A 27,500-nucleotide genomic window follows, 5' to 3' on the forward strand; every position below is an offset into this window, starting at 1 on the left:
GGATAGCAGCGCTCCCAACGCAGCCGAGTATATTTATCCAACAATCCTGTTGACCAGAGGAGCACATCCATGTGTGCTTGTGAATGAGAGTGCAGGGAAAAACAGGAAGAGAAGGTCCAGCTGTAAAAATCTAGGGAAACAAAGATGAGTCAAGTCTAGATGAAAGAGACGAGAAACAATGAGTTTTCTACAACAAAAACAACAGTTTTCTAAGATTTCACATTTGGAGTAGTCATTCACTAACAGTCATCTGCTTATGTGTGCAGAAGCTTCTCACTTCTAGAATACATTCAAATATGATTTCTCCATTTGCAATCGTTTTATACTCAAATATGTTCATGGTTTGGATTATATGGAGCTACTAGCACACAAATAAAGGCCAAACCATTGCATTCGACTTGAACCCATCAGTTCAGAGACGGGCTGCTGAGCATTGATTTCTTCTGTTGCCTCTTCTCCTGAGGATCACTAAAGTGTGAGTGTCTTTAAACCGCCCCAGAGAACAGTATTACTGCTCAAATGGTGCTCGTTCATAGCTTGGAAGGCTTTAGTGTCAGATGTTTCTCCTAAACTTGATTTAAAATGCACACAAAAGAGTCAGTATAGACATACAGTAACACTACAGAGCTATAAAATTATAGTGGATAGCAGATCAGATCGCTTGATCATTTTATTTAATAAGAAAGGTTTCAGTTCATATGGAGATAGTTGAATCCAGACTGGTTCTTGGCAAATCTGAACACAGTTTAAGATATTATAGAGATGCTCTAGAAGAGACATTTGAGATCTCCCAGGAGAAACGGCTGAAATTATTCTAAAACATAATGAATCATTATGAAACATAACCAGATGTATTAAATTATGACAGAATTCGGAATTTCAAAAACAATTAGGAAGCTCTAGAAAACATGTGAAATCTCCAAACACCATATTCATATGCAAATTTCCTATTCATTCAATTATGATAGATTTCTGACACAAGCTCTGAAAGAGACATGAGATTTCTGGAGTCTTTCTTTAACAGGAGGAACATTGGAAATCTTCATTGGCACCTCAGTTTATTCTCACTGCTGTGTAGAATTACCAATTGTGACATTAAAGAGATTCTGACAGAATTTTGACCGAATTAGAGACACTTGAGATGCTCTGGAAAAGACGTTAGATTTCTGTATTATAATTTTTTCAGGAGAAACATCTGAAATCTCCATTAACACCTCCATTTATTCTCACTGCTGTGCAGAAGAAACAAGTGAGATAGTAAAGAACACTGTTGGGAACGTTACTTTAAAAAAAGTAATTAGTTATAGTTACTCACTACTTGTTCCAAAAGTTAAGAGTTAGTAACTGAATTAATCTGTAATAAAAGGGAAAGTACTTACCAGGGAAAGTAACTATTTGCGTTACTGTAAAAAAAAAAAAAAAGTTGCTATATGTCAATTTTTTATTTATTTTTTTACAGTTTTCCCCAAGTCAGTTAAAATTAGTAGAACAGACAGGTGTTCGTACATAACTTTCGAGATTTATTGCACGTAAATTGCATTTACTGCACTTCAAGTATTATCTTTGTAAGGAAAGTGTTTTTGGCCACTAGCTTTGTAGATGCGTGTCAGACATTACATGTACACATTACATGCACGTTCTTGCCTTTGACCACAATGAATTTGAAGTAGTGCTTATATCTCCACCTTGAAAATGCCAACTTTTCATCTGATTGCTCCTGAACTCGCCATTTCTGCTGCTGCTGCGAATCTGCGTGTGTGTTGTGTGTGTTTGTGTTTGTGTGTGCGTGTTTGGCGCCGCTGGCGCTTGTGCCGGCATGTGTGTAAAAACACTGGCTCTGATTGGCTACCATGAAACACATGACTCTGCCTTAGCCAATCATAATCGCTTATCTCGTTATTAGCCCACCTCCTCACTCGCTGTGTGAGCCAGGGGTGCGTTCGGATTACATAGTTTATTAAATCAATGCCAAGTAACGCAATGCATTTAACGTCCAGTAAAGGTAACGGCGTTGTAACGACGGGAAAAGTAATTAGTTAGATTACCCCGTTACTGAAAAAATAATGTCGTTACGTAACGCCGTTCTTTATAACGCCGTTATTCCAAACACTGGTAAAGAATAGTTTTTGAGGATGCAGAGGTTAAATTCATTCAATTCCAACAAAATTCAAGACATTATGGAGAAGCTCTAGAAAAGACGTGAGATTTGTGAAACCTCCCTTGGCACCTCCATTTAATCCGATTGCTGTGTAGAAAAAAACAGTTGCAATATTAAAGAGATCTCTTTGTAGTTTTTCAGAGTGAAAGGTTAGATTTATTCAACTCTGACAGAAGTCGATACAATATAGAGAAGCTCTAGAAAAGACATTCGATTTCTGTAGTCTTTTTCTAAGGAGAAACATCTAAAATCTCTTTTAGCCCCTCGATTGAATTTCATTGCTCTGTAGAAGAAGTATTGAAGAGTAGTTTTTGGGTATGCACTGCAGATGTTAAATTCATTCAATTAGTAAATCATTTTAAATACTTTCCTCTCAATCTCAATGCTCTCTTAAAGAAATGTGTCATTGGTTTAATAGATTTGTGATTTTTTTTCTGTCTTGTGTTACTCGTTTTGGGTTTTTTTCCCCACTCTTACCTTTGTTATTTACAGTGTGTCCTAATGCGGTTATTTCTGAAGGAAACATCTCATGATGCTGTGATGTCAGTCCGCTGTTCCTGAAGGCTCGTTAAACGCTCCCTCTGTAGATTTGAGGTCATCGTCTGTAGCATCAGTTCAAAGACGTCCCCACAGACGCTTTTTATTGAAGTTAAGATGTCCGCGACTTTCTCATGACCTCACTTCTGAACAAAGAACAAAGGTTTTTGTCAACTCGTCCACCTTTGAGACCGTTGTGGCAGGAGTGTGTGTGAGAGAGAGAGTAGGCTGAAGAATAAAAGCGAACTCGTTTCTCTCCTGTCATTCTCTGTGTTGAGATGCGAATCCGTGCTGCGCCAGCACACACACACACATGCAAGCCGCTGACTTGGAGAAATCAGCAAGAGGGGGTGCAAAATCCCTCTTTATCGAAAATTGGCTCTCCCAGTGAACAGCCCTATAACAGAAATCCAGTGGGGTTTCCAAGGAAACTGTTCCACAGATCTGAAACTGTGGGCAAGGCCAGAGATGAATAGCTGATTTGTAGGACACAACAACAGTGCTACAAGGCATAATTGTACAATAATTAATGAAATCAGGGAGAAAAGAAACAGGAGCTGATCAGTGTCCACTGAGGAGTGAACATCGGGTGTGTGAGGGTTCGTTGTGTCATCCGAAGCCGTCAGTGATTCACACAGTATGATCTTTTGTTCAGCTGCACCCTTAAAAATAAAGGTTTATCAGCGGTTCCTTAGACCATAGAGTCATACCAAGAACCATTTTTGGTTACAAGGTTGTTGTTTTTTTAGATACTAAGAGCAGTGTTTGGAATAACGGCGTTTAAAAGAACGGCGTTAGGTAACGGCGTTATTTTTTCAGTAACGCGGGTAATCTAACTAATTACTTTTCCCGTCGTTATAACGCCGTTAACATTACTGGACGTTAAATGCGGTGCGTTACTTTACATTGATTTAATAAACTATGCAATCCAAACACACCCCTGGCTCACACAGCGAATGAGGAGGTGGGTTAATAACGAGATAAGCGATTATGATTGGCTAAGGAAGAGTCATGTGTCAGCGGCGTCAAACACACACACACACACACACGCACGCGAGAGCAGCAGTAGCAGAAATGGCGAGTTCAGGAGCAATCAGATGAAAAGTTGGCATTTTGAAGGTGGAGATATAAGCACTACTTCAAATTCATTGTGGTCAAAGGCAAGAACGTGCATTTAATGTGTACATATGTGACACACGCATCTACAAAGCTAGTGGCCAAAAACACTTTTCTTACAAAGATAATACTTGAAGTGCAGGATAAAACTCTTGCTGTCTGTTGACGTGCAATAAATATTGAAAGTTATGTACGAACACCTGTCTGTTCTACTATTTTATCTGACTTGTGAAAACTGCTCCAAAAAAAATAAATACATAATAATAATTCTTTGACAAACAGCAACTTTTTTTTTTTTTTTTTTACAGTAACGCAAATAGTTACTTTCCCTGGTAACGAGTTACTTTTATTACAGATTAATTCAGTTACTAACTAAGTTACTTTTTGGAACTGAGTAGTGAGTAACTATAACTAATTACTTTTTTAAAGTAACGTTCCCAACAGTGATTAAGAGTAGTCCTTCAGATTTTGTGTCTTGGTTCTTTAAAATATTCAAGCATAGACATTTTTAAGGAATTAGAGATTTAATAAAGATTCTTTTTTATGCTCTATGGATTTGGAGATATAGGAATATCTATAGAGGGTTTTAAAAAAAAACTAAAAATGCTTTTCATGGCTCCTTTCTTCAGGTTCATATAAGAATCATTTATGATTGCTGTATTTTTGTTTTGGAAGTAAAAATGTAGTTGTGGTTCTTCAAATCAGTGTTTTGGTTCCCGGGTTCTTTAAGACTCAAGAACATGGATGTGTTCTCTAAAAAACTAGAAGTTTTAATATGGTTCTTTAATGGCATTTAGATGTAAACTATGTTTTTGGTTTAAATTCCAGTCTTTTTTAGAGAACCAATCAGATTTGTTTGAAGATTCACAGTTTTGCAGGTAATTCAAGAATTTCCCAGTAGATTTATTCTGGTTAGCTGGATGCATTATGTGTCAACAAATCCACAAGACCAGAATAAATCTACTACTGTTTTTTGTTTGTGTATTATGACATATTTACTCCATAAAGCCAGTGTTTTTTATTCTACATTACAGCATGGTGCAGCCTCACTTCATGTCTTGTAACATGGAGGAAAGCATTGGAAACACCCTAAAAATGTAATTTGATTTATATCTTTTTCCTTTACAATAGCATATATCGTAGAGCTGTGCAATTAATTGGAAAAAAATGATTCGATTTCGATTTTGGCCTCCAACGATTATGAAAATACAATAATCGAGATAAAACGATTATTGCACCCCATTCCGCCCCCTTTTGCAGCAATGCGATTTCGTTCATGCATAAAAGCCCAATTTCAAAGGCAAATTAGTAAAATCATGTAACGTGACATTTGCAAAATGGGACGTTCTTGATTTATCGAAGTATATTTATTCATGTTTTTAAAAGCGTGAAAGAGAACTTGCGCTGCTCCTCAGGAAGAGCTATAACCTAAGCCCCAAGCGGAACACAACTCGGACATGACAAATCATCTTATAGCTCAAAAATGTGATTTTTCATATATATATATCTTCATTTGTCATGTAATAAATGAACATAAATACTTGAGAATGAAATGCGCATGTAATGGTAATTTGGATCCGTGCGGCTATATAAACATATAAACTGCAATATATACACATCAGAGCCAAACTAAAACTGAAATGAGACATTAAATAGTATAATGAATAAATGAAATAATCATACTGCTTGATACTTGCATTAAAAAACCCATTAAAGCACAGTTTGTTTCATTTGTATCTTTTTATTCTGTTGTATTTGACAGTTTAATCATTTAAATAATTTTGAGGACTTTTTTTTGTTTGTTTGAAATTCCGCTGGCCTCTGCAATGTAGATGTCAACCTTATTTACAGGAAACAGATATTTGATATTTATCACTATATTTTAAATAAAGTTTTGGTCATCATAATTGTGTTAAATAATTGTGATTACAATATTGACCAAAATAATCATGATTATAATTTTTGCCATAATTGAGCAGCCCTAATACATCAATGACCTCAGAGTTGTTGACATCGACTAAAAGACACAAAAGCTTATCATTTCAGTTTCTTAAGAGTGTAATGATTGACTATGTTTAACTGATTCCTGAAAAAGGAGCTTCCTCCACAATCCCATCATCTTTAGATCCAGAACTGACCCGAAATGAAGCTGTGGCTTTAAACAGGACACACGTTGCCTGCTGGGCCCGATAGTATATCTGTGATCATAAGAGGCCCTCTTTTCTGATGGAAGGTAATTGCCTCACCGTGTAACATGTCCCGGAGCCTTTTAACTCAGGCAAACTGCTGGACGTTTTTACGGCTGGAGGTAATTGGTTCCAGGCGGCACTGAGAAACTGAAGGCCTTGGGCTGGACGAACCCCTCCAGGTTTGTCTTTTGTCCATGTGCCTTGAAATCAAGCGTTTTACCTTCTGTTCTATCAGGGAATCCGTCCCAGCACTTCATCGAGACAGCGGTCATCACTGTTACTCCCTAAATAGAGCTGATATCAGCGGCGAACATGTGGTTGCGTTTTAATCGTTGTTTATAGTTTGATTGATGTAGCGTCAAGGCCGAAGTTGGACCTGCTGTCTTTTGTTGTTTGTCAAGCGATTGTGTAATACAAATTCTGTTCCAGAATCTAGTGAGCTGCACTGCTGTCTGCTGTCTATATAGGCTGCATGCTAACTGAAATGGACAGAGTTTGATGTTTTTATGGTGCTTTGCTAATGGAACGGTAATCTAATAAACTTGATACTGCACAGAACATGCAAATAGTAGCTAAAATGGTCCATTTTTAATTAGTCAATGGTTTTAGCTATACTATTTGAGATGTAAATCTATTTTACATTTAATTTTATATATTTTTTCCTAATCTGCCATTTGCATACTATGCTAAAGAAGTAATAGTAATAGTAGCATGTTATGTTGCTATTCCAAACAGCCACTTTTATTTCAATGCATTCTTAGATTGCTCTCTCTGCAAATAATGCATGTGCTGAATTCTGCCAAACGACAACTTTTGGAACAGCTTCTGTGTGGTAAAAGTGGTTTTAAATGCAGTCTAGGTTAGCAGCTCACTGGTTTTTGGAAGAGAGCTAGTGTCTGAGCAGTGTGGTGTGTGTGTGTGTGTGTGTGTGTGAGAGATCATGACTTAGTCTCAGCAGGTTAAAGCGTTCTGGAAGGCTTCCTCACTGACATACAGCAGGTGTGACAGATAAGCACTCCCTCTCATCTCTGCAGTTTCAACAAGGTTAGTTTAGAGTTCCTGGTACATGTTCCTGGTCTTCCTCAGATCGATTCACCATAGCACATCATGGTTGGAAATTAACAGGGGGCTTGTGGGAAAAATGGCACCAAAACGAACGAAATTTCTTCAAAATTCAAGATATTGGGGCAAAAATGGCCCTGCATGATTACAGTAGGTTGCTTTTTACACGTTGTTTTTTTTTCAGCATTGAGCATTAGCTAATCACACGTTTCTGTTGAGCTTATGAATGCAATGGCCAATCAGAGGCGCTTAGATTAGCTAGCACTGAGTGCGCGCTCAATAATTCTCTGATCATAATCAGCAAAATGCAGAAACAATGTAAGTAAGAGATTAATGTCATAGCTTCCACAGTTTTACTGTAACTTGCACTAGACTAGACTAACATTATCATTCTCGGTGTGAATGGGCTTTTATACTTACTTATATCACCAAGATGACTATGGACAGTGCTGCTTCTAGACGACTTTAATTCTGCTTAAGAAAGTTGGTTGTTGCTAATGGGCTTCCAATCGTGTATGTAAATATGGGACACAGTCCTTGTCTCTCGAGTCCTATCTCAACATGTGCCTGCCGCAAAAAGATTTCGAAATGGCTTCAGCATATTTTTAACGGATTTTGTGAGAGATCAGTGTCACGGCTAAGATTTTGACTTGAGAGGCTTCACTGGTTTTGTTCTCAGCAGCACAACACATTACATGGCAGAGTGCTTTCTGCACCACATGCTATTCTCAATGGCTGTGTAATAGGATATTCAGTAACATCACACAACTTTGCCATATGTTTTGAGGATAAGAGCTGTGTTTGCTTATCTAATCACTGTTTAATAGAAAATAAAGTAGTACGCCGCAAGAGGTCATGTGTATCAGTAATCATACCAGAGTTAAAGGAATAATGAAACTGATTTGATCATCCTCAGTTTATGCAGAGATCACAAAATGAGGGTTAGGTATAATTTATGTGCTGTTATAGTTGTATACATATGATTTTTATTCGTTAATAGAAAGTGATGTTTATGTCAGCAGCATGTGCAGAATGCTTATCACATAAGATAAGGTGATGTGTTTTTTGAACTCAATTCACACAGAGTGGTAATTCACAAAAAATAATTATCTGAATGCACCATATGAAACAATGCCATTATTTGAATATGAACAGATAATAATATTCACCACTTCAGGTGAAAGACCTCTGAGTTCCTCCTGGTCGTGTCCAGGGACCAAACATGGAGGTTCTAGAGATTTGGGCGTGGGTGCAGGATCATGCTTTTTCTCCTGGGAGAGAAGGTCCCTTCTCAGGGAAATTCACCAGGGGTGAGCTGATGCCAACAGCACAACTACCACAGCAGTCTTGCTGGGCCAATAATGTGGCATAAACAAGAGTTGTTCCATGTTCTCCCTGACTTTGCACAGTGTGTCTGTGCAGTTAGGCTCACCGGGAAAAATGCATATTTGCAAGGGCAACCTCCACGGCTTTCATGAAGATGCGAGGAGACAGGAAATCGAGACATGAAAGCTTGCTTCCTTCAGGTCTATTGTCGCAAACCAATCTCGATACCCAACACATATTAACAAGTGTTTGAGGGTTAGCATTCTGAACAGGAGCTTGTAAAGGGCCTGGCTCAGCTCCCTTACGTCTAATATTGTTCTGAGCCAATCAACCTTCTTGGGTACAATGAAGTAGGGGCTGTAAAACCTTTTTTATATCAGCATGGGGGACAGGCTTTATCGCACCCTTTGTCGCATCCAGGAAGGACACAGCTTCCCCCTGAAGAACAGCAGCACTCTTGCCTCACACTGAGGTAACAGAATGCCACTGAACTTTGGCAGATGCCTGGCAAACTAAATCACATAGCTGAGCAGAATGGGCTGGGGAGCTTAACCAAGCATCCAGACACCTTGGCAACAGTCTCAGTGAAACTACATTCAATGTACCCGCTTTGCAAAGCAGAAATTACAGAAGGGTGCACACTATCCTGTCTGCCAGGTCTGTCAAAGAAGTCACTGTCAAACGTGGGAGCCACCTTCCTGCGAGTGGCTGGCTGTTGTTCGGACTTTACTGCCACCCCAGGCTGTTGCGGTCCCTGGCAAAGAACAAAAGGAGGCTGCTGCTTTGGGGATGCAGGGGTAGAACCTGACCTATGCCAAGGCATGCCTCCATTTCTTAACTGTGGAGAATTCTTCAACGGTGTCACCAAGAGACCAACCTGAGAAATCGTGGTGTTGAGGAAGCACACTTTCTCAGCATCCCAGATCTCTGAGAGGTTGAGCCACAGGTGGCAGTCCTGGACCACTAATGTGGACTTCGTCCTCCCCAGAGGCATATTCAGTTGCCGAACATAGTTCCTGCATGCTCTGGGTTGGGACCACCCTTTTGCAGACCCTGGTCTGAACACCTGCAGAACAGCTATGGCATGTAGAGCGGATGCAGCTTGTCCAATAGCAGTATAAGCCCTCCAGTGTTGCGGTAGACAACTCATCCTTATTGTGAACCCCAAATGAGAGATCAAATCCGCACTGAATCTGCATTCTCAAACTCACTCAGAAAATCTATCGGAGAGCATGTGCGATTGGAGGAATGAGTGATCCATGGGAATTCATCCAGTGGAACTGCTCCTGCAACATCACCTTGCTGTCCTTCAGTGCACATCATCATGTTTTTGCACCCCGAAGTAGAAGGGCCAAGATGGGTAGCAGCTGAGATGACTCACTGCCATTTAAAAATAGAATGCAAGCCACGAGCACAATGTGGCGATAACCATGTCCTCACAGGAAGGACATAAACTATCCACAAAAACTGCTTTAGCATGGGTGTGGCCTAAATACTGACACAAAAACACACAAAAAATCCATCCATGAGGCTCTTTTAGAGAAATAGCTTTTTTTTAAGATGAAATTTGCTCTCAAATATCAACTTTTCAAATTTACATCTTATGGGAGGAACAAATCAAAATGTTAGCAATTCTTTGCAGCAAATTTCTAATTTACACATACAAATATGATACACCCCGTCAGCATCAGTCAATTTTGAAACAATTTTCTTTAATGAAGTGTTTTGAGGAACCATTTTTGGTGCACAACAGCAAACAAGGCTTACCCTATCAGATTTTAGCATTGCCATTTTCTCTTTTTTAACGTATATATTCAATGGCTTATGCATCTTCTCTCATTCCTCTCCACAGGCAGCGTCTTCAGCCCTCAGCAGCTTGGGTCACGTGTACACGGCCATCGGCGACTATCCCAATGCTCTGGCCAGCCACAAGCAGTGTGTCCTGTTGGCCAAACAGTCCAAGGATCAGCTCTCTGAGGCCAGGGAGCTAGGCAACATGGGAGCTGTCTACATCGCCATGGGTGACTTTGACAATGCCGTACAGTGCCACGAACAGCACCTGAGCATCGCCAAGAGCCTCGGCAACAAGCGCGAGGAGGCACGTGCCTACAGCAACCTGGGAAGTGCTTACCACTACCACCGCAACTTCGACAAGGCCATGTCCTACCACACGCATGTGCTGGAGCTTGCACAGGAACTTGAGGAGAAGAGCATCGAAATGAGGGCATACGCGGGGCTGGGCCACGCTGCCCGATGCATGCAGGACCTGGAGAGGGCAAAGCAGTACCATGAACAACAGCTCAACATTGCAGAAGGCCTGAAGGACCGTGCCGCAGAGGGCAGGGCTTCATCAAACCTGGGTGAGGATTGGATTACATTCTTCACAAAGACCGCCTGCTGGAAAAAAAAACATCTTAAACCTGCCCAAGCTGGGGTGGTGAACTTTTGACCTGGTCAGATTGATCAGACCAGCTCCCCAAGCTGAGAGACCAGTTTAAACCGGCCAAGATCATCAGCCAACTGGCTTAGACTGGTTTAAGATGGCCTTTTTCAGCAGGAGATAACAATATCAACATTGGTTCAAGCTGCTCTTTGCCATATATTGAAAATTGACAATAATTTACAATGCTGATCTCCAAAAAGTCAGTCTGTTTCAGCCACTTTTGGACCAACTAAACCAGCTGCCCAAACTGAGAGATTAACTTAAACCATCTAAGGTCAACTCTTAAACTGCAGTTAGTAGTCAGTACAATTTGTGTGCAAATGAAAGCCTTGTTGAAGGAACAAATCAGTATTTAACTGATTATTAAATGTAAATTTTAAATGTTCACGATCAATGATCACAATCAATGATGATTTGGTTGTGATCATTGATCGTGAACATTTAAAATTTAAATTTAATAATCAGTTAAATACTGATTATTCAACCAAATGATGATTTGGTTTGATGGTCTTCTAGTCTGGTTAGACTGGTCTATTAGCTGGCCTTCAGCTACTTTTTGACCAACTAAATCAGCTGCCCAAGCTGAGAGACCAGTTTAAACAGTCAAGATCATCAGCAAACTAGCTAAGACTGGTGATTAGATAGCAATTCATATCATTGAGCTTCAAACAAGGAATATGAAGTAGTTAGTACAACTTGTTTGCTGTATAACAAGTTATTGAAGGAACAAATAAAACATTTAACTTATCATTTACTGCAAATTTCAATTTTAAAAACCAAATATAATGTGTCCCATCACGATAAGCAATGATCTCATTTGCTGGCCCTCTAATCAGTCTGTTCTAATTAGTCTGTTTTTTAGCTACTGTTGGACCAACTAATTTAATTGGAAAACCAGTTCAAACTGGTTTAAGATTGGCGTTTTTTTTTACAGGAAGTAACAATATGCATCCCATAATTATCAGTGATGATATGGTTTCCTGGTCTTATATCATAGTCTTGTTACTTAGTACAACTTGTGTGGTGAATAAGTCAAAGGAAATTTTTTTGTAATTATTTGCTTCTAATATCAAATTTTAAAAATTAAAGTATGATGCACCCCATTATGATCAGTGATGATCTTGTTTGCAGGTCTTCTGGTCCACTTGGACTGGTCTGTAAGCTGGTTTTGTCCACTTTTCAGCCACTTTTTGAACTAAACCAGGTCCCCAAAAGCTGAAAGACCAACTTAAACCAGCTAAAACCATCAGATTTTAGACTAGTGGTTTGATATTGATTCATATTGTAAAGCTCCAATACAGACTATGTAAGTAGTTAGTGATCTGGATAACAAGTGAAATGAAAGCCTTACTGGAGGAACAAATTGAGATTTAACTGATCATTTGCTGAAAATTTCAGTTTTAAACAATCAAAGCTTGTTCATCTCATCATGATCAGGGTGATCTGGTTTGCTGGTCTTCTAGCCTGGTCAGACTGGTTTTCAGCTACTTTTGGACCAACTTAACCCGCTGTTTGAGCTGAGAAACCACCTTAAACCCAGTAAGATTATCAGGAAAGACTGGTTAAAGACGGCCTTTTCAGCAGGAAATATTCCATAGAGTGACACTGTACAAATGTAAGTTGTTTTTGTTGAATAAATAATGACTTTTTTCATTCCTTTAATTAAACATAAAGCTGGCAGAAATTAAAATTCAAAGCCTCCCAAAGAAAACAAATTAAGGCCAATACATAATGCTATTAGCTTGAAATATACAGTCATGATTGCTTTTGTGCATTGCATTTGTCTAGTTATAAAAAACAACAGCATGAATGAATATTTATGGTTCTATTTGCAGTTTAGCTGCTCGATGACTCAGTCATCTAGAACGCGTCCCTTCCTCATGCAGCAGGGTCTGTGGCGAGACGCATGCTGGATAAATTGAAGCCATCAAAACCAAGTGTTTCAAAGCCCATCTAATCTCTCACTCTGACTTTTATTGCTCCAATCTCACATTCCCTCCCTCCGACTGCGACTCCATCAATCTGATCCGAAACGCTTGGTGCTCTCAGATAAATAAATAGATGAACTCCCAAAAGAAAAATGTTGCCACAGGACTGTTATTATCAGGATTACAGAAGTGCACTCGAGGAGTGAAATCAGGGGTTTTGTACTAGCTTTGTATATTTTTTTAAGAAAATGTGAGTGCAAAACTCTCCAACATGATGCATGGATTATTTTATCGTTCATAACATTCATAACAAGGCTAGGAGTTTTATATACTAACAATACAGTAGAAAGACAATAAATGGCATCACTGATTACTATTGCACTGATTAATCTTTATTTGTATCATGATCCAGTTAAAACGATTCACTTGTTTTCTTGATGCATTTATTACTAATCCTGCCGATGCATAACCATTCATCTTAAAACATGGGCTTTCAAATTGTGCAATGTTTGTTTCAGTAAATAAACAACTTGAAATGCTAAAAAACTAATGAATCGTGATTAGGTAAACATATACAATATTTAACACATTTTATCATTAGTCGGCTGTGTTATTTTAGTATTCATATGTGGTTATTTTTATTAGTTTTAGTAATTTTATGTGCTTGTCATTTTTATTAGTTTTTTTTTTTTATTATGTAGAAATGTTATGTGTCTTTGCAGTTTATTTAGGTTTTGGTTTATTATTAATTGAATATTTGTATATAACTTTCATTAATTTTATTTTCAGGTTTACTATTTTTATTACTTGAACCTAAACTTTTTAGTTATTTGCCATGGCAACATTTATAACTTTTCTTTTTTTTTCATTTCGGAGGAAAAATACATGCATTTATTGAGGGGGACATGCCTCTTTTCTATAAAACAAAAACATGCACGTCAATACAAAGACAGCATTACAACCCATCATGTCTGCCAATGATCATGGAAATAATCACACAGATGTTCTGTAGTTTCCTAATTTTGACAGAAACTATGTACAAGAACAAGGAAGCTACTTGTCGTTCTTAAAAACCAAGAAAGGTCTGGGCGAATTTTGTACTAAGTCCATGTTTTCCATATTGAGCAAAAATCTTCTATCTGGGTTCTCAAGGAAAAGGAAAGCTTTTCCATCACATATATACTGTACACTCTTAAAAATAAAGGTGCTTCAAAGGGTTCTTCACAACGACGCCAGAGAAGAACCATTTTTGGTTCCACAAAGAACCATTCAGTCAAAGAACCATCTCTTTCTTATTTGAAGAACCTTCTTTTGCCACAAAGAACCTTTTGTGAAACAGAAAGGTTCTTCAAATGTTAAAGGTTCTTAATGGAACCATTTAGACAAAAAGGTTCTTCTATGGCCTTTATTTTTACAAGTGTACTGTGTAATATGTCAATCCATTCATCTACTGAAGGTGGCTCTGGTTTTAGCCATTTCTTTGTAATTACTTTTTTTTTTTTACTGGCTGCCAGAAGAATTAACATCAGTTTCTTATCTTTGTTGTTCCACCCATCAAAAGAAATATTAGCAACATATAAAGATCAACAATTAAAAGGGATTGTCACCTCAAAAACAGCTTTAAAAATTATTTTAATCCCTTCTCAAATCTGGGTTAATTTCTGACACTCCAAAAAAATATGATAATGGTTAGCTTTCCTATCCACACACAATCTCAAACAACTAGCACCCTCCCTTTGCAACATTTCTGTGTTGGTGTAATAAAAATAAAAAAAACCCTAATAACATGCTTCCAACCAAATTATCTCCATACGGCTGAGCTTTTAGCTATCTATTGTATCTTACAGATTTTTCCCCAATTATCATCCGAGATAATCAGATTTAGCTCCCTCCTCCATTTGTCTTTAACATATAATGTATTATCAGGGATATAATTGCTTAGGACAAAGTCTGTTCTGTTTGTACAAACTCGACGTGTTGATGAATTTGCAGAGTAGCACGAGGAAGTCCGTAGGGTGATATTTATGTCCTGTGAAGCTCTCATGGAAAAAAATGAAATCAATTTCTTTCCCCTTTTGCGTATAGCCGTGATAAATTTGTATTGGAAGCAAGTACAATCAGGTGAGCTCGTTTAAAATGGGGATATAAATATTACTAGATTAGTCCCAGCATCTCTGAGGTTGTTACTCTGCGAACAGGTTTATTGTTCAGAGCTAATGATGTAGGAGAGGATGCAAGATGAGATGTGCTCGCAGTGAATAATGCATCCTCTGCAGACTCATGCTAAGGACCGCCAACATCCCAGCACTCTCTCAATCACCGCTAGCGCTTATAAAATTAGCAATCTCGCGCGGTGAGAGACCTAGAAGTGCACAAATTGATCTCGCTGATCTCTTAAGGTGGATTTTGATGTTTAAAGCTAAAGCAGCCGTGTTTGATTAAAGGTTTAAGATGTTTACTCCAAAACTGATTGGGCTCAACAGACATCTTTTATTAGCTACTAATATTGATATCTATAATATGTACCTAAAGGTCATGTAGTCAACACCAGAGTGCAGCATTCATTCGTTTTCTCCATAGAGAAATTGATTTGTAATGTAACAGATAAACCTTTCGAGTAAACGCAACAAATCTGTATGATTTCTACTTTTATTCAACCGTCTATTTGTTTATTTTTTAAATAATTTACTTAAGTTTATTAGCCAAATTGAAGCCATCTATAAATGCATTATATAATATTTCATTATTAATTTTATATTTAAATAAACATTTAGACTTTCATATTTTGTAATGCATTTGATATTTAAAATAATTTTAATTTAAATATATACTTATAATCAGTGACTTTAAGTCAATAATTTTACATTATACTGTTTCATTATAATAGGTAATTCACAATGCATCATGATTATCATTTCCTCATAACACAGTTTAAGTGTGCAATCTTGTACCTTTGCCTTTTTATGATAAGCAAATATTTTTGGCATCTAATAAAAGTTTGTAATGCTGAAGTCATTTGATTTTCTGAAATTCTGGACAAATTCCTAATTGGTCAAATATATAATCAAGGCTACTGAAAAAATGAGCAGTCATGTCCATATTTTTTAGCCATTCATAATGGTTATAATTTATCTTGTACATTGTACATTTCAGTTGTACATTGGAATACATTTCTACAAATTCTGAAGAAAATACATTTGAAAAATATGCAATCAAGGCTACTAAAAAAAGTGCATTTAAAACCCTAATTTTTGTGATTTGTCCATAAATTTCCATAATTATTACAGTTTCGTCATGCCATCAACAAAAGTACCATTAACAAACGTTTGTAATGTGTAAGTCATTTGACCAATTTTCTCAAAATCTGAGGAAAGTTAATTGTAAAAATACAGAATCAAGGCTATTAAAACGGTGGGTAGTCATACATTAAAAAGCACTTCTGTGATAAATCCATAATTTTTGCAATAAGCACACATTATTTTTCAGTTTGATGCCAGTGATAGTAGTCCGCATTAACAATCCTGTAGAACGATTGGAATCACTGTGTTTTCTTTCCTCATAGTATTGACTATGAAAGTACTATTACTTTTCAATAAGGATCAATAATTTCATCATATTTCATTCAGTCTGTATTGAAGCTTAAAGGTCTGTCCCTCTAACACATCTGAAACATGTTTCCTTCTGCTCCAAGGCAAGAGCAAACCACCTTTCCCGTGTAAATGCTCCATCTCGACTCATATTTTATTGAAACCGGTTTTGAGTTTAGTTGTTGTTGCGATATTTAAGCCCTGAGCAGCATGAATCTGATCTGTGTTGTGATAGTGCTGAGTGGACGGGAACCAGAGGCTTTATTCTCCTCAGTGAGAGCCACAGGTCATAAACACACACTTCACACCGCGGTTAGAAGTGTGAGAAGATGAGCATTTGAGAGTGTGTATGTGACTCTAGCAGTATGTTTGTGGGTTCAGCAGTGTGTGTGTATGTGTGTGTGTGTGTGTGTGTGTGTGTCAGTAGGGCTAGCAGTATGTATTGTGTTCTATTAGGGTATCAGTATTGTTAGTATGTTTTATTGTAGCTACTAGTAATTTTTTTCACTGTAATGCTTTTTTTTATTCTTATGATAAAAAATAAATACAATTAAAATAAACAAAATAAGAAATTACTTATATTTTTTTACTGGAACAATTAAGCAAAATGTGAACAAAAATCTATTTATTATTATTATAATTATTATTACGGGGACAAATTGAATAGATTTTTCCGGGAAAAAAAGCATTTGCAATTTAAAATGTTATTTAAAAAAAGTTTGCAGTGTTTATTTGTTACTTGTTACATTTATTATTGTAATGTGGTTTTTATGATTAATAAATAAATATATTATTTCACTGTAAAGATTTTTTTTTTTACAGAAGAATAGTAAAATGTCAATACTAATGTTCATGGCTATACTATTAGCATTGTGTGTGCTTCTGGAGAGTTAGTGGTGTGTGGGAAATGTCTCTCACGACTCTTGTTTTAGCACATTACACATTGTTGATATCCATTCGCTACGCTCCATTGCTGTTGGCAGAATATTAGTTGGTTTATCTCATTTCTTTTACCTTAAATTAATATTCTGAGTCATTTAAAGACCCATGGAGCAGCTGTAGAACTAATACTTCTCTCTAATATAGTGAATAGCTTCTCATGAACTTAAGTAAATCATTATCTTTAATGAAAACCCACACTGGTTTAAAATTACACAAGTCCTGCTTGTACTTATTTAGTTCTGGGTAATCAGGTTTAGATATTTCATACTGTACTGTGGTAAATTCTGGGCTCATGTACATATTTATGAGATTTTAAGTGTGCTTATCATTCTGGAAATTTGCTTTAGAAACTGTACCCAGTAACAGAGACACAAAAGAAAATACATTATTATTTATATAATTAAATAGACAAGCACTGTTTGGTTAATGATTGGTTATCTGTTGCTAAACAACTCACCGTAACATTCTAGAATCCATTGGATTTGCACCGTCAAGGGTTTTATAACTCAGGGTGCTTATCCCTTTTTGAAATTACAACTGTGAAACATTGCTTAAAGAACCGTTAAAAGCATCATTAACACAAGGTTAAAATGCATTAACCCAGGGTTAAGTGTAGTGTGGAAAGACTGTCATGTGTTGCTTTAACAGTTGTTACCAGCGGTCACGTTTGAGACCCTGTTTTTCCAAGTCAGTCATTATTTACTGCCGTCTCCAGTAAACTGCGGCAATGCAAGTATGCAATAGTGCGCCAAAACCACCAGGGATAAAGAGGAAACGGAATATTTGGAAATTCCAAAAACGGTTTGAAAACGCCAAAGAATTCCGAAAGCCAGACTCCCGTTACTCAGACTTTAAGAGGGTGTTTATCAACAATCTGCGGCTGGTAAAAAAAAAAAAAAAGCACTTTGCTTAGCTAAAAGTGGAAGCAGAGGATAAACACGTTTTCTGGAAGATGCTTAATGTAAAATTAATGCATCTGGCAAACTTTTGCCAGCCGCAGTGTTCAACTGTTTTACTCTTCTTCTGAAGCAACAACAAAGCTGACCCTAGACTCGCAAGAATCTTCAAAGTCTGCCATTTGTTTGTCCCCATTTTCCCTAGGGTTATTCAAGACTGGCTCTGAGCTATAAATCATCATAGGGCAGACTATCAAGTCTAGTTAGCATTCGCATTTGAATGGGAGGAGACAAGACGGGAGAATGGTTTTGAGAGACAGAGACAGGAATCATAGCAAAGGAAAATCGCTGTGGAACTGACAAGCCTGCTGAAACACAGCTGTACTTATTATTATGTTTTTACTTTCCATCAGCCGCTTCTTATTGCAGTCACTTTGTGTACAATTTTGGTTTCCCGTTAAATAAGTAAAGTGTGTGTTTGAGGTGAAGACATGAAGAGGGGTCGTTTCTAGTAGCCAATGTTTTTCTGCATTTTCTGCGGCCTGGAACCAGCTGCAGAACGGATCACAACACCACAAACTTTGTTTTGAAGCAAAAACATGTTTGAAAATTTAAATAAAAGACAAACCTGCAGCAAAATTAATCTTATTTCCCATGGAGCATTGCAGATGACAACAATACTAGATTATAAAACTGCTATCTTGCATTGATTTAGGTTATAAAAACAAAATATAACTTATTTAAATTTTATTGTGAAATAGGGAGTGAGGCTGACACAATTGTCATTTCCTGTTTTTACCATCATTTTTTCCCCATCTACTTTTCTGATTGGTTCATCTCTTTCTTCTTAGTGAGAATTTGTCAAAGTAAACAATTTAAACTTTTCAAATATTTATTTATTTATTTATTTATATTTGTTGTAATTAATAATTTTTATATTTACATTTTTGTATATGATATATTTAATTATTTTACAAATTATTATTTTATTATATATATATATATATATATATATATATATATATATATATATATATATAATCTTAGTGGGAATTAAATTAAATTAAATTAAACACACAAACAATAAAAATAAAAAAATGTAAAACATCTGAGCCCTTGCGCTCTATATGCTCATTACTTATTTGATAGACATATGTGAGTTATGGTCACACAGCCTATTTGTTTCAACTTAACATCTTTCTTGCATGTTTTAAAATTGTCATGATGACATGATTTTGACTTGAAATCAGAGTAAATGTTATTAAAAATACTATATTAAGAATTGAACTCATATCTGATGACTGCTGGTTTGATCGGTTGTATTTAGTTGTCAAAATCTCATCGGGAAGTCGAGCTTTGAAGGCGAGTCCATTAATTCGAAATGTCAAAGCCTTTATGGAGCGGGAACGCTTGAAAAGTGGCAGCTATGTAATGAGTTCAAGTAGGACATTCTCAGTAAAAATAAAATAACATGGTGTTTCAGTCATTTGGGGTTGAAGATTGTGCCATTTGAAGATTGAATTACTACATTTCACATGCATTCAGGCGAAACGACTGCCTGGGGAGGGAAGTATTTTTAATGTTAGTTTGAAGTGCTGCCCATCACTCATTCCACATAGCAGGGCATCAAAGCTGGAAAGACATCATCAAAATCCCACTTCTGTCAATGTAGGCAGAGGCTCTTGGAGCCTGGCATCTTCTTTAGCCAAATACTGCAGCGTTGCAATTATTATTCACCCCTTAGAGCCGACGCTGAGGAGTTTTTAACCTTTTCACTGACCTCCGATCAGTCTGAGATCCTGTTCCCCAGTCTCATCCTACCCTCTCCTGCGTGTCTGCTCTGGGGATTTAACTTTAATGATGAGGCCATATGCATTCCTGCAGTGTCCGCAGGTGACTGTGTAATCCTTTTAACTGACCAATCAAAGAGGTGCTATTTTGTTTTGTATCCGTGACCCCATTCTTAATACGAAATGATGAAGATAAAGCCAACTGTGGTGTGACTGTCAAAAGGGGTGCTATCATGCTTTTGCATTTTGTGCATACATATATGCGTATATATATAAATACATATAATTTTTTTTTGCAATGAGAACATTTGCATATTTTTGCCCTGTAAGTGAAAATATATTAATATATTTTCATATTATTTTTTTATTTATTTTATTTAATTTTTATTTATTATAAAATCTGAACATTTTGAAGTATATAAATACAATTTTACATAATTTTTTAGTTTTATAAATATTTAAGCTAAGTTGCAAACCACCAGGGGGCTCTCAGCATGCCACAGTTTTAGAATAACTGCTGTAAATTATCCCTTAGTTTATGTAGTTTGTGCACATAAACACTCCCTACTGTTTATAAATTAATAGCAGTCCCTTCTGTTATTTTTTTTTTCAGATAGTAAAGGATTATTTATACTCCTGACAGTGTAGAATTGTTCAACTCAGCATTTCTGTTTTTAGCTCAAGAAAGATTTTTAGGTCTTTATAGTTTAGCGTTCCTTGCGGTCATATTTGACCAATATAAAAGTGTTTAAAAGTACAAGCAGGACCATTCATTTAAAAACAGAATTGCAAGTGTTTGTTTCTTTCATCAAAGGTTTTGTGCCTGGCACGTTTCACTGCACACATATCAAAGGATTCATTTTCAAACAAGCATCTGTCTGAAGCTTTGCTCGCTGATAAATGAAGAATCATGGGGTTAAGTATTGATAATTAGCCACTGAAGACTGGGGCTATTTTAGATGAAATATTTGTGAATAGAGAGGAGCTCTAATGGGCCCTCAGTGTCAGGATACCAGCTTGGCACTGGATCTAATTGGATTTACCACATGCTGGTAATCCTGCCTTGGCACATGGGTATTGACACTGAGCAGATGGGCAACCCCTTACCCATTCTGGTACCCCCCCATCGACTCTTGCTTCCACACCAAGCGGCAACCTACTGCTTTCTCTCATGAGGCCAACACTGAAGTGACTTAAACTGTAATTCGTCAGTTGCCTGCTTGATTGAGGCTGGCTGCAAAAGGGAGTCAATCCCATAAACTCCCTATGTTAAAAAACTTTACATCAGAAAAAAAAGATTACAGTCTGGTCTATATAGCAAATTTTGCCTTTCATGACAACTGTGTGGTGGATGAATATTTTTTATAACTCATCCGTTTAAATTATATTAAGCCTTACATTTCTGCATAATTAAGGGCCTGGCCACTTAACCAACTCCCGCCTCTTTGCCAATTTTCAATTATCTGGGAATGACGCATTGTGATGTGCTGCCAAGATGACGACGACCCGCTCCACCTACTTTAGGCTTCAAAAACACTATTTGGCAGCCTATGAGTGACATCATGGACACTACATCCATGTTTTTATACAGACTATGTTCCACACATGCAGAAGGACACACTTATGGCCTGTGACTCAGTCAGCAGCCGAATGAGTTCCCTCAAGATGCCAAGCCACTCTATCAACAGTGGCTCCACATTTCTCTAAAAAACACTTTTATCTCGCAGACTACTTTCCTTCAGTGTGTTTTCATTGGCATCCTATTCCTTGGACAAATTTTCGGGTCAGCCGGAATCTCTGACAATTACACAAATGGTCTCCACAGACTTCCCAGTTTTGCCCCAGTAACACATCTTGTTTTTCACTCATCCCAGCAGTTTTCCTTATTCCCAATACTTAGCTTTGAGTTTCAAAGGAAATGAAACCTGGTTAAAGCATACAACAATGTGGAAGCCAACTGGTATTGACCACAATTAAAGTTTCCCATTGCTGGTGCCCTCAAACCCTTTTTCCATCAGAAGTATTCATTAGCCTTTTTCCTCCCCTGATCCTCTACTTTCCCCCCAAGTACTGTACTGGAACTGGAGATGTGGGACTGTAATGTTATGACGGTAATGATAATTTTGTGGAAAAGTGGTCAGGCAACATTAGGGGGACCCAAAATTTGCAAGAAGTCTCCCAGAACTGAGCTGATCTGGCTGTTTTGATTGTCATCGCCTCATATTGGCATATCTTTGGGGCGCAGAACTTTGATTGAAAGCGAGTCGAGACTACACAAATCGGATCAGATCTCCTTTTTAATTAAAAGATATTTCTTTAGGCAATCTCATATCTTATTTCCTTTTTTCCGGGTTCATTGATTTGCTTTGGGTACGTTGTAGTTCATGTTTTTAAAATGTACGCTTAATCTTTAGCCTCTTTAAAAGATGAAGAGAGATTGAAGATATTGAAAAGCCATTTCAGTTATCCTGTGAAGCATGATAAGCACAGTTCGACTGAATGGAACTATTCTTCTTTACAGGAATCATTTACCAGATGAAAGGGGACTATGAGACCGCTCTGAAGCTGCACAAGGCTCATCTATCCATTGCCCAAGAGCTAAATGACTATGCGGCCCAGGGAAGAGCGTATGGAAACATGGGAAATGCTTACAATGCCCTCGGTGCCTTTGACCAGGCCGTACGCTACCACAGACAAGAGCTGCAGATTTCCATGGAGGTTAACGATCGTGCCTCACAGGCGTCTACGCATGGTAACCTGGCGGTGGCGTACCAGGCTCTAGGGGCGCATGATCGAGCCTTGCAACATTACCAGAATCATCTTAACATTGCTCGAGAGTTGAGGGACATTCAGAGTGAGGCTCGTGCCTTGGGCAACTTGGGTAATTTTCACTGTTCTCGGGGAGAGTTTCCCCAAGCTGTACCCTACTATGAACAATACCTACGGCTTTCCCCGGACTTGCAGGATATGGAGAGCGAAGGTAAGGTCTGCCACAATTTAGGATATGCACACTACTGTCTGGGAAACTTCCAGGAGGCAGTGAAGTACTATGAACAAGATCTGGCACTTGCTAAGGACCTCCACGATAAGTTAAGTCAAGCCAAAGCCTACTGTAATCTGGGCCTGGCTTTCAAGGCTCTTGGAGACTACAGCAAGGCGGAGGAGTGCCAGAAGTACCTTCTTTCCTTGGCGCAATCGTTGAACAACTCGCAGGCTCGATTCCGCGCCTTGGGCAACCTTGGAGACATCTTCCTTTGTAAGAAAGACGTTCCCGGGGCCATCAAGTTTTACGAGCAGCAGCTGTCCTTGGCACACCAAGTCAAGGATCGCAAGATGGAGGCAAATGCCTATGCCGCGTTGGGCGCCGCCTACAGAATGCTACAGAAATATGACAAAGCCTTAGGGTACCACACCCAGGAACTTGAGGTGTACCAGGAGCAAGGCGACATCCAGGGAGAGTGCCAGGCTCATGGACACCTCGCTGCCGTCTACATGTCTCTTGGAAAGTACACCATGGCCTTTAAATGCTACGAGGAACAGCTTGAGCTCGGCCAGCGACTGAAGGACCCCAGCATTGAGGCCCAGGTTTACGGTAACATGGGCATTACGAAAATGAACATGGGAGTAATGGAGGAAGCCATTGGCTATTTTGAGCAACAGTTGGCAATGTTGCAGCAGCTCAGTGGCAATGAGGCCGTGCTGGACCGTGGTCGTGCTTATGGGAACTTGGGAGACTGCTATGACTCGCTGGGAGATTTTGAAGAGGCAATTAAGTATTATGACCAGTATCTCTCTGTGGCACAGAGCCTCAACCATATGCAGGACCAGGAGAAGGCATACAGAGGTCTTGGTAATGGACACAGGTAAGAATTCATGTTCATTTTTGTGTTATTTATTATTTTATGTACTTTGACACACAAATGACACTTAGATCAAACCACATCAAACCATGTTGCATCTGCAAACAAATGATTTTTTGTTTTCATATTTTGTATCTTGAATATACTGACTTCATTGGGAGATTTTTCACTTTTTTTTAACTGGTTTATAAAATTAAACAAGTTACATATTGTTACAAGTGACATGTAAAAGAGGCATGTTCCGTAAAAACAAGACCTAATATCTTATGCAGTGTTGCTTTTTGATTAAATCAGAAATTCAAATATTATAAAAGAAAACAAGTCAAAAAATCTTAAGAACTCATTAAGATGTCTTCTTTATTTATATATTTTATCTGGAAAATAAGACATTTATATAGACATGTACATGTTTTGATTTCAAACCTAGCAAAAAAGGTGAAATGCCTCTTGATTTGATATTCTGTTATCTTATTCATACATTTTTAAGTGATATAAAAGGATAGTTCAACCAAGAATTAAAATTTGTGATGATTTGCTTTCAAGTTGTTTTTGATCCATTTTGAAAAGTGTTTTTTTTTTTCTTCATGCCATGGAAGTCACTGGGATTTAAAACAACACTGGACCCCATTGACTTTAATATTTATTTAGATTCACATGAGGATGAGGTAAACTGACAATTGTAATTTTTGGGTGAAGTATACCTTCAAGTGCCTAATTAATTATTGACATCACTGTAAAAAATGTACAAAAGCACTAGTCGTACTTGAGTGTACTATGCTCTTAGACTTGATAAGATTACTTTTTTTTAACATAGTGTGAATGATTTATTAGCACTCTGGAGCTGTGGAGTCTCGTTATGATGCAACAGGCTGCTTGTTATTCCAGATGCTTTAGTCTGATAGAGGCACTAACTGTATCAGGCGACATGAGGACTGACACCATGAGGTCAACAGGCAGATGCTGAACGCTTTCACAACATGCAACAGTCTTTTGTCTTCAACAGCAGATTTATTGTTTCATGATTTAATTTCAAACCTAGCAAACTTCTTTTAGTGAAATACATCCCGGTTTGATATTTTTTGTTATCTAACAAAATGCCATTCATACAGTTTTTTACTTAAAGGGATAGTTCACCCCAAAATGAATAGTGAATTCATTTGAAAACTCTTATTTAAAGATTTGTTTGCATGATAATGCTTGTTTCAAACCTAATGCAAAGTTACATAATACTTTTGGTCTTCAACAAACTTATTTTATTGCAACAAATCTTTGTTTGATATTCTTTTATTAGATGTAATAGCATTAAATTTAGTCTAAAAGTCTTCATTCTAAAATGAACTAGCTTGATTTCTCCAAAATCCAAGCTGTTCTGTGGGCAGCGATGCAATCCATACATGTCTACCCAGCATCCTCAGCGTGATCAGCCACACATCCATTTTAATTAACATCCAATCAGCCCTTTAAGCGATCCAGCTCCCATCTCAAACCCTAGCGGATTCTGCTTACCTACGAGTATACGGGCATGGAAATATGATGAATGGTTTGCTGCAGGGCCCTGTCAAAGCGCGACGCTGAGGATTGTGGGAAGAAAACTCATACCGGGCCCGCAACGACCCAAGCTCATCTAAACCCAAACCCCCGTCCTTCCCGCGGTCCAACGGGAAGGTAAATTACACTGTCAGTTGTGACAATGCGCTTGCACTCCCCTCAGTGGAGACGAGCTTTACCTTAGATAGCGCAGAGGAATCCAACAAGAACCTCATTAAAGGCCTGCGTTAAAAGCTATTTGTTTCATTTACATTGAAATGAGGCAGTGCCTTTCAACAAGACTGATGTTGCTGTAATTTCAACTGACAGGACAACAAGGGGTAATGATGCATCGCCTTTATGCTACCTAAGTAGTGAGCGAGTCCCTGGCCTGTATGAATTAAGCCTGGTTTTGTTATTCCACAGAGAGCCGTAACCAAAGGCAGTTTCAAACGCACTCTCCCAAACGTATGGACTGCATTTCTCTTTCTAAATGAAGTTGCATTGGCTCCATCCTGCCACCTTTTTGTTTCTGGAACAGCTCATATCGATCTAAAGCACGCCGTCCCTCGCGATTCCCTCACATTCAGTATATTAGCAGCATTAAACTAGACTGCATTTCGAGATTCTGTTTCATGTGAGAAGGAATGCATAAATCTCCAATTCGCTCTGTAAATTTGATATCAGCTTGTAAACATTCTTGAATTTATTAGAGTCCAATTGAAATGTACATTGCACTTATATCTATTTGATTATACCACAGTCTGGAAGCAGAGACACTGCATGCTAATAAAGCAATAAACCAGATTTAACCGTAGTAAAATCACTGAAGTGTTAAAATCCAATTGGAAGAAATATGCAAGCGGTGACATCACTTGAATCGTCTATTAATGCACTAAGGTATCTACAATACTGCTATTTTACTATTTTAAACTATTTTACTTGGCAGAACAATTTAATTCTAATAACAGTCATTTTATTGGAATTAATATTAGTAGTAATTGTTGTAGTAAAAAAAGGAAATTCCAAATAAATGGACACTTGTGACCACACATCAATTGAATATTAATATATAATTATTTGTATATATTTTAAATTATATATAATAACGATCAGGTTTGTTTTTCAGTATTTTGGATTTACTCTTTTTAATTTATACTATACATGTAAAATTATTGTAAAATAAAATAAATTGTAATATTTAGTTAAAATTAAATACATTATAGAGAAAGAAAGTTATTTTGGAATATAACTGATTTATTTATTTATTATTAAGTAATTTCATTTAAATGTTTAGAATTAATAATTATTGATTAGATATTGTCATATTTTATCTTTTGCTGTTGATATGTTTTTTTTTTTACAATTTACTAAAGTTGCAAATATATGCACACACGTGACAAAACATCAATCAAATTTGAACTTATATAATTATTAACTAACTTACAACATGACAGTCATATTTTTTAGTATTCTGGATCTTCTCTTCTTTTACTGTGTGTTTAAAATGTTTTGAAAATAATTTAGAATTATATTAGAAGAAATAGAAATTAAATTTGAGATATTATTGTTATACATAATATTTGTTTGTTTGTTTGTTTGTTTGTTTATTTACAATGTCAAGTCAAATTTCTTTGTATAGTGTTTTCAACAATACACATTGTGGCCAATAGCAGCTTTACAGAAAACCATGATGTTAATGCTTATAATATCTTAAATACTTATAATCATATTTAGCACAATGTGACAATATACTTTACATTTTGAGACATTACAATCGCTGTACATGAGTCCTACTGTATGTATATACAGTATATATACTTACATATCCAGCTTTATATAAAGAGCTGTGCGATTATACATTTACTGTACAATGTGTCTCAACCAGTCAGATTTTTCAGTTTTATCAAAGTATTTCCTCTTAGTATATATGTATAATGTTGCTGTGTTTGTCAGGGCGATGGGGAACCTTCAGCAGTCTCTGGTGTGTTTTGAGAAGCGTTTGGTGGTGGCGCATGAGCTGGGAGAGTGTGGAGGAAAAGCTCAGGCGTACGGAGAACTGGGCAGCTTGCACAGCCAGCTGGGTAACTATGAGCAGGCCATCTCCTGCCTGGAGCGGCAGCTCGCCATCGCCCGCGA

At 37.4% G+C, this 27,500-nt stretch overlaps 1 protein-coding gene across 1 annotated transcript in view; it reads left to right on the top strand.

The window, feature by feature from the left end:
* The window catches only part of LOC113082450 (tetratricopeptide repeat protein 28-like), a 149,753-nt gene that overhangs the window by 85,572 nt on the left and 36,681 nt on the right, over positions 1 to 27,500 (top strand). The window contains exons 5-7 of the mRNA XM_026254088.1: positions 10,241 to 10,748; positions 22,496 to 23,837; positions 27,318 to 27,500. The exon at positions 27,318 to 27,500 is cut by the window's right edge and continues 341 nt beyond it. Coding sequence (XP_026109873.1) covers positions 10,241 to 10,748; positions 22,496 to 23,837; positions 27,318 to 27,500 — 2,033 coding nt within the window. The remainder of the gene's footprint in view (positions 1 to 10,240; positions 10,749 to 22,495; positions 23,838 to 27,317) is intronic.

This window comes from Carassius auratus, unplaced genomic scaffold (genome assembly GCF_003368295.1).
Source record: "Carassius auratus strain Wakin unplaced genomic scaffold, ASM336829v1 scaf_tig00036091, whole genome shotgun sequence".
Lineage (NCBI taxonomy): Eukaryota > Metazoa > Chordata > Actinopteri > Cypriniformes > Cyprinidae > Carassius > Carassius auratus.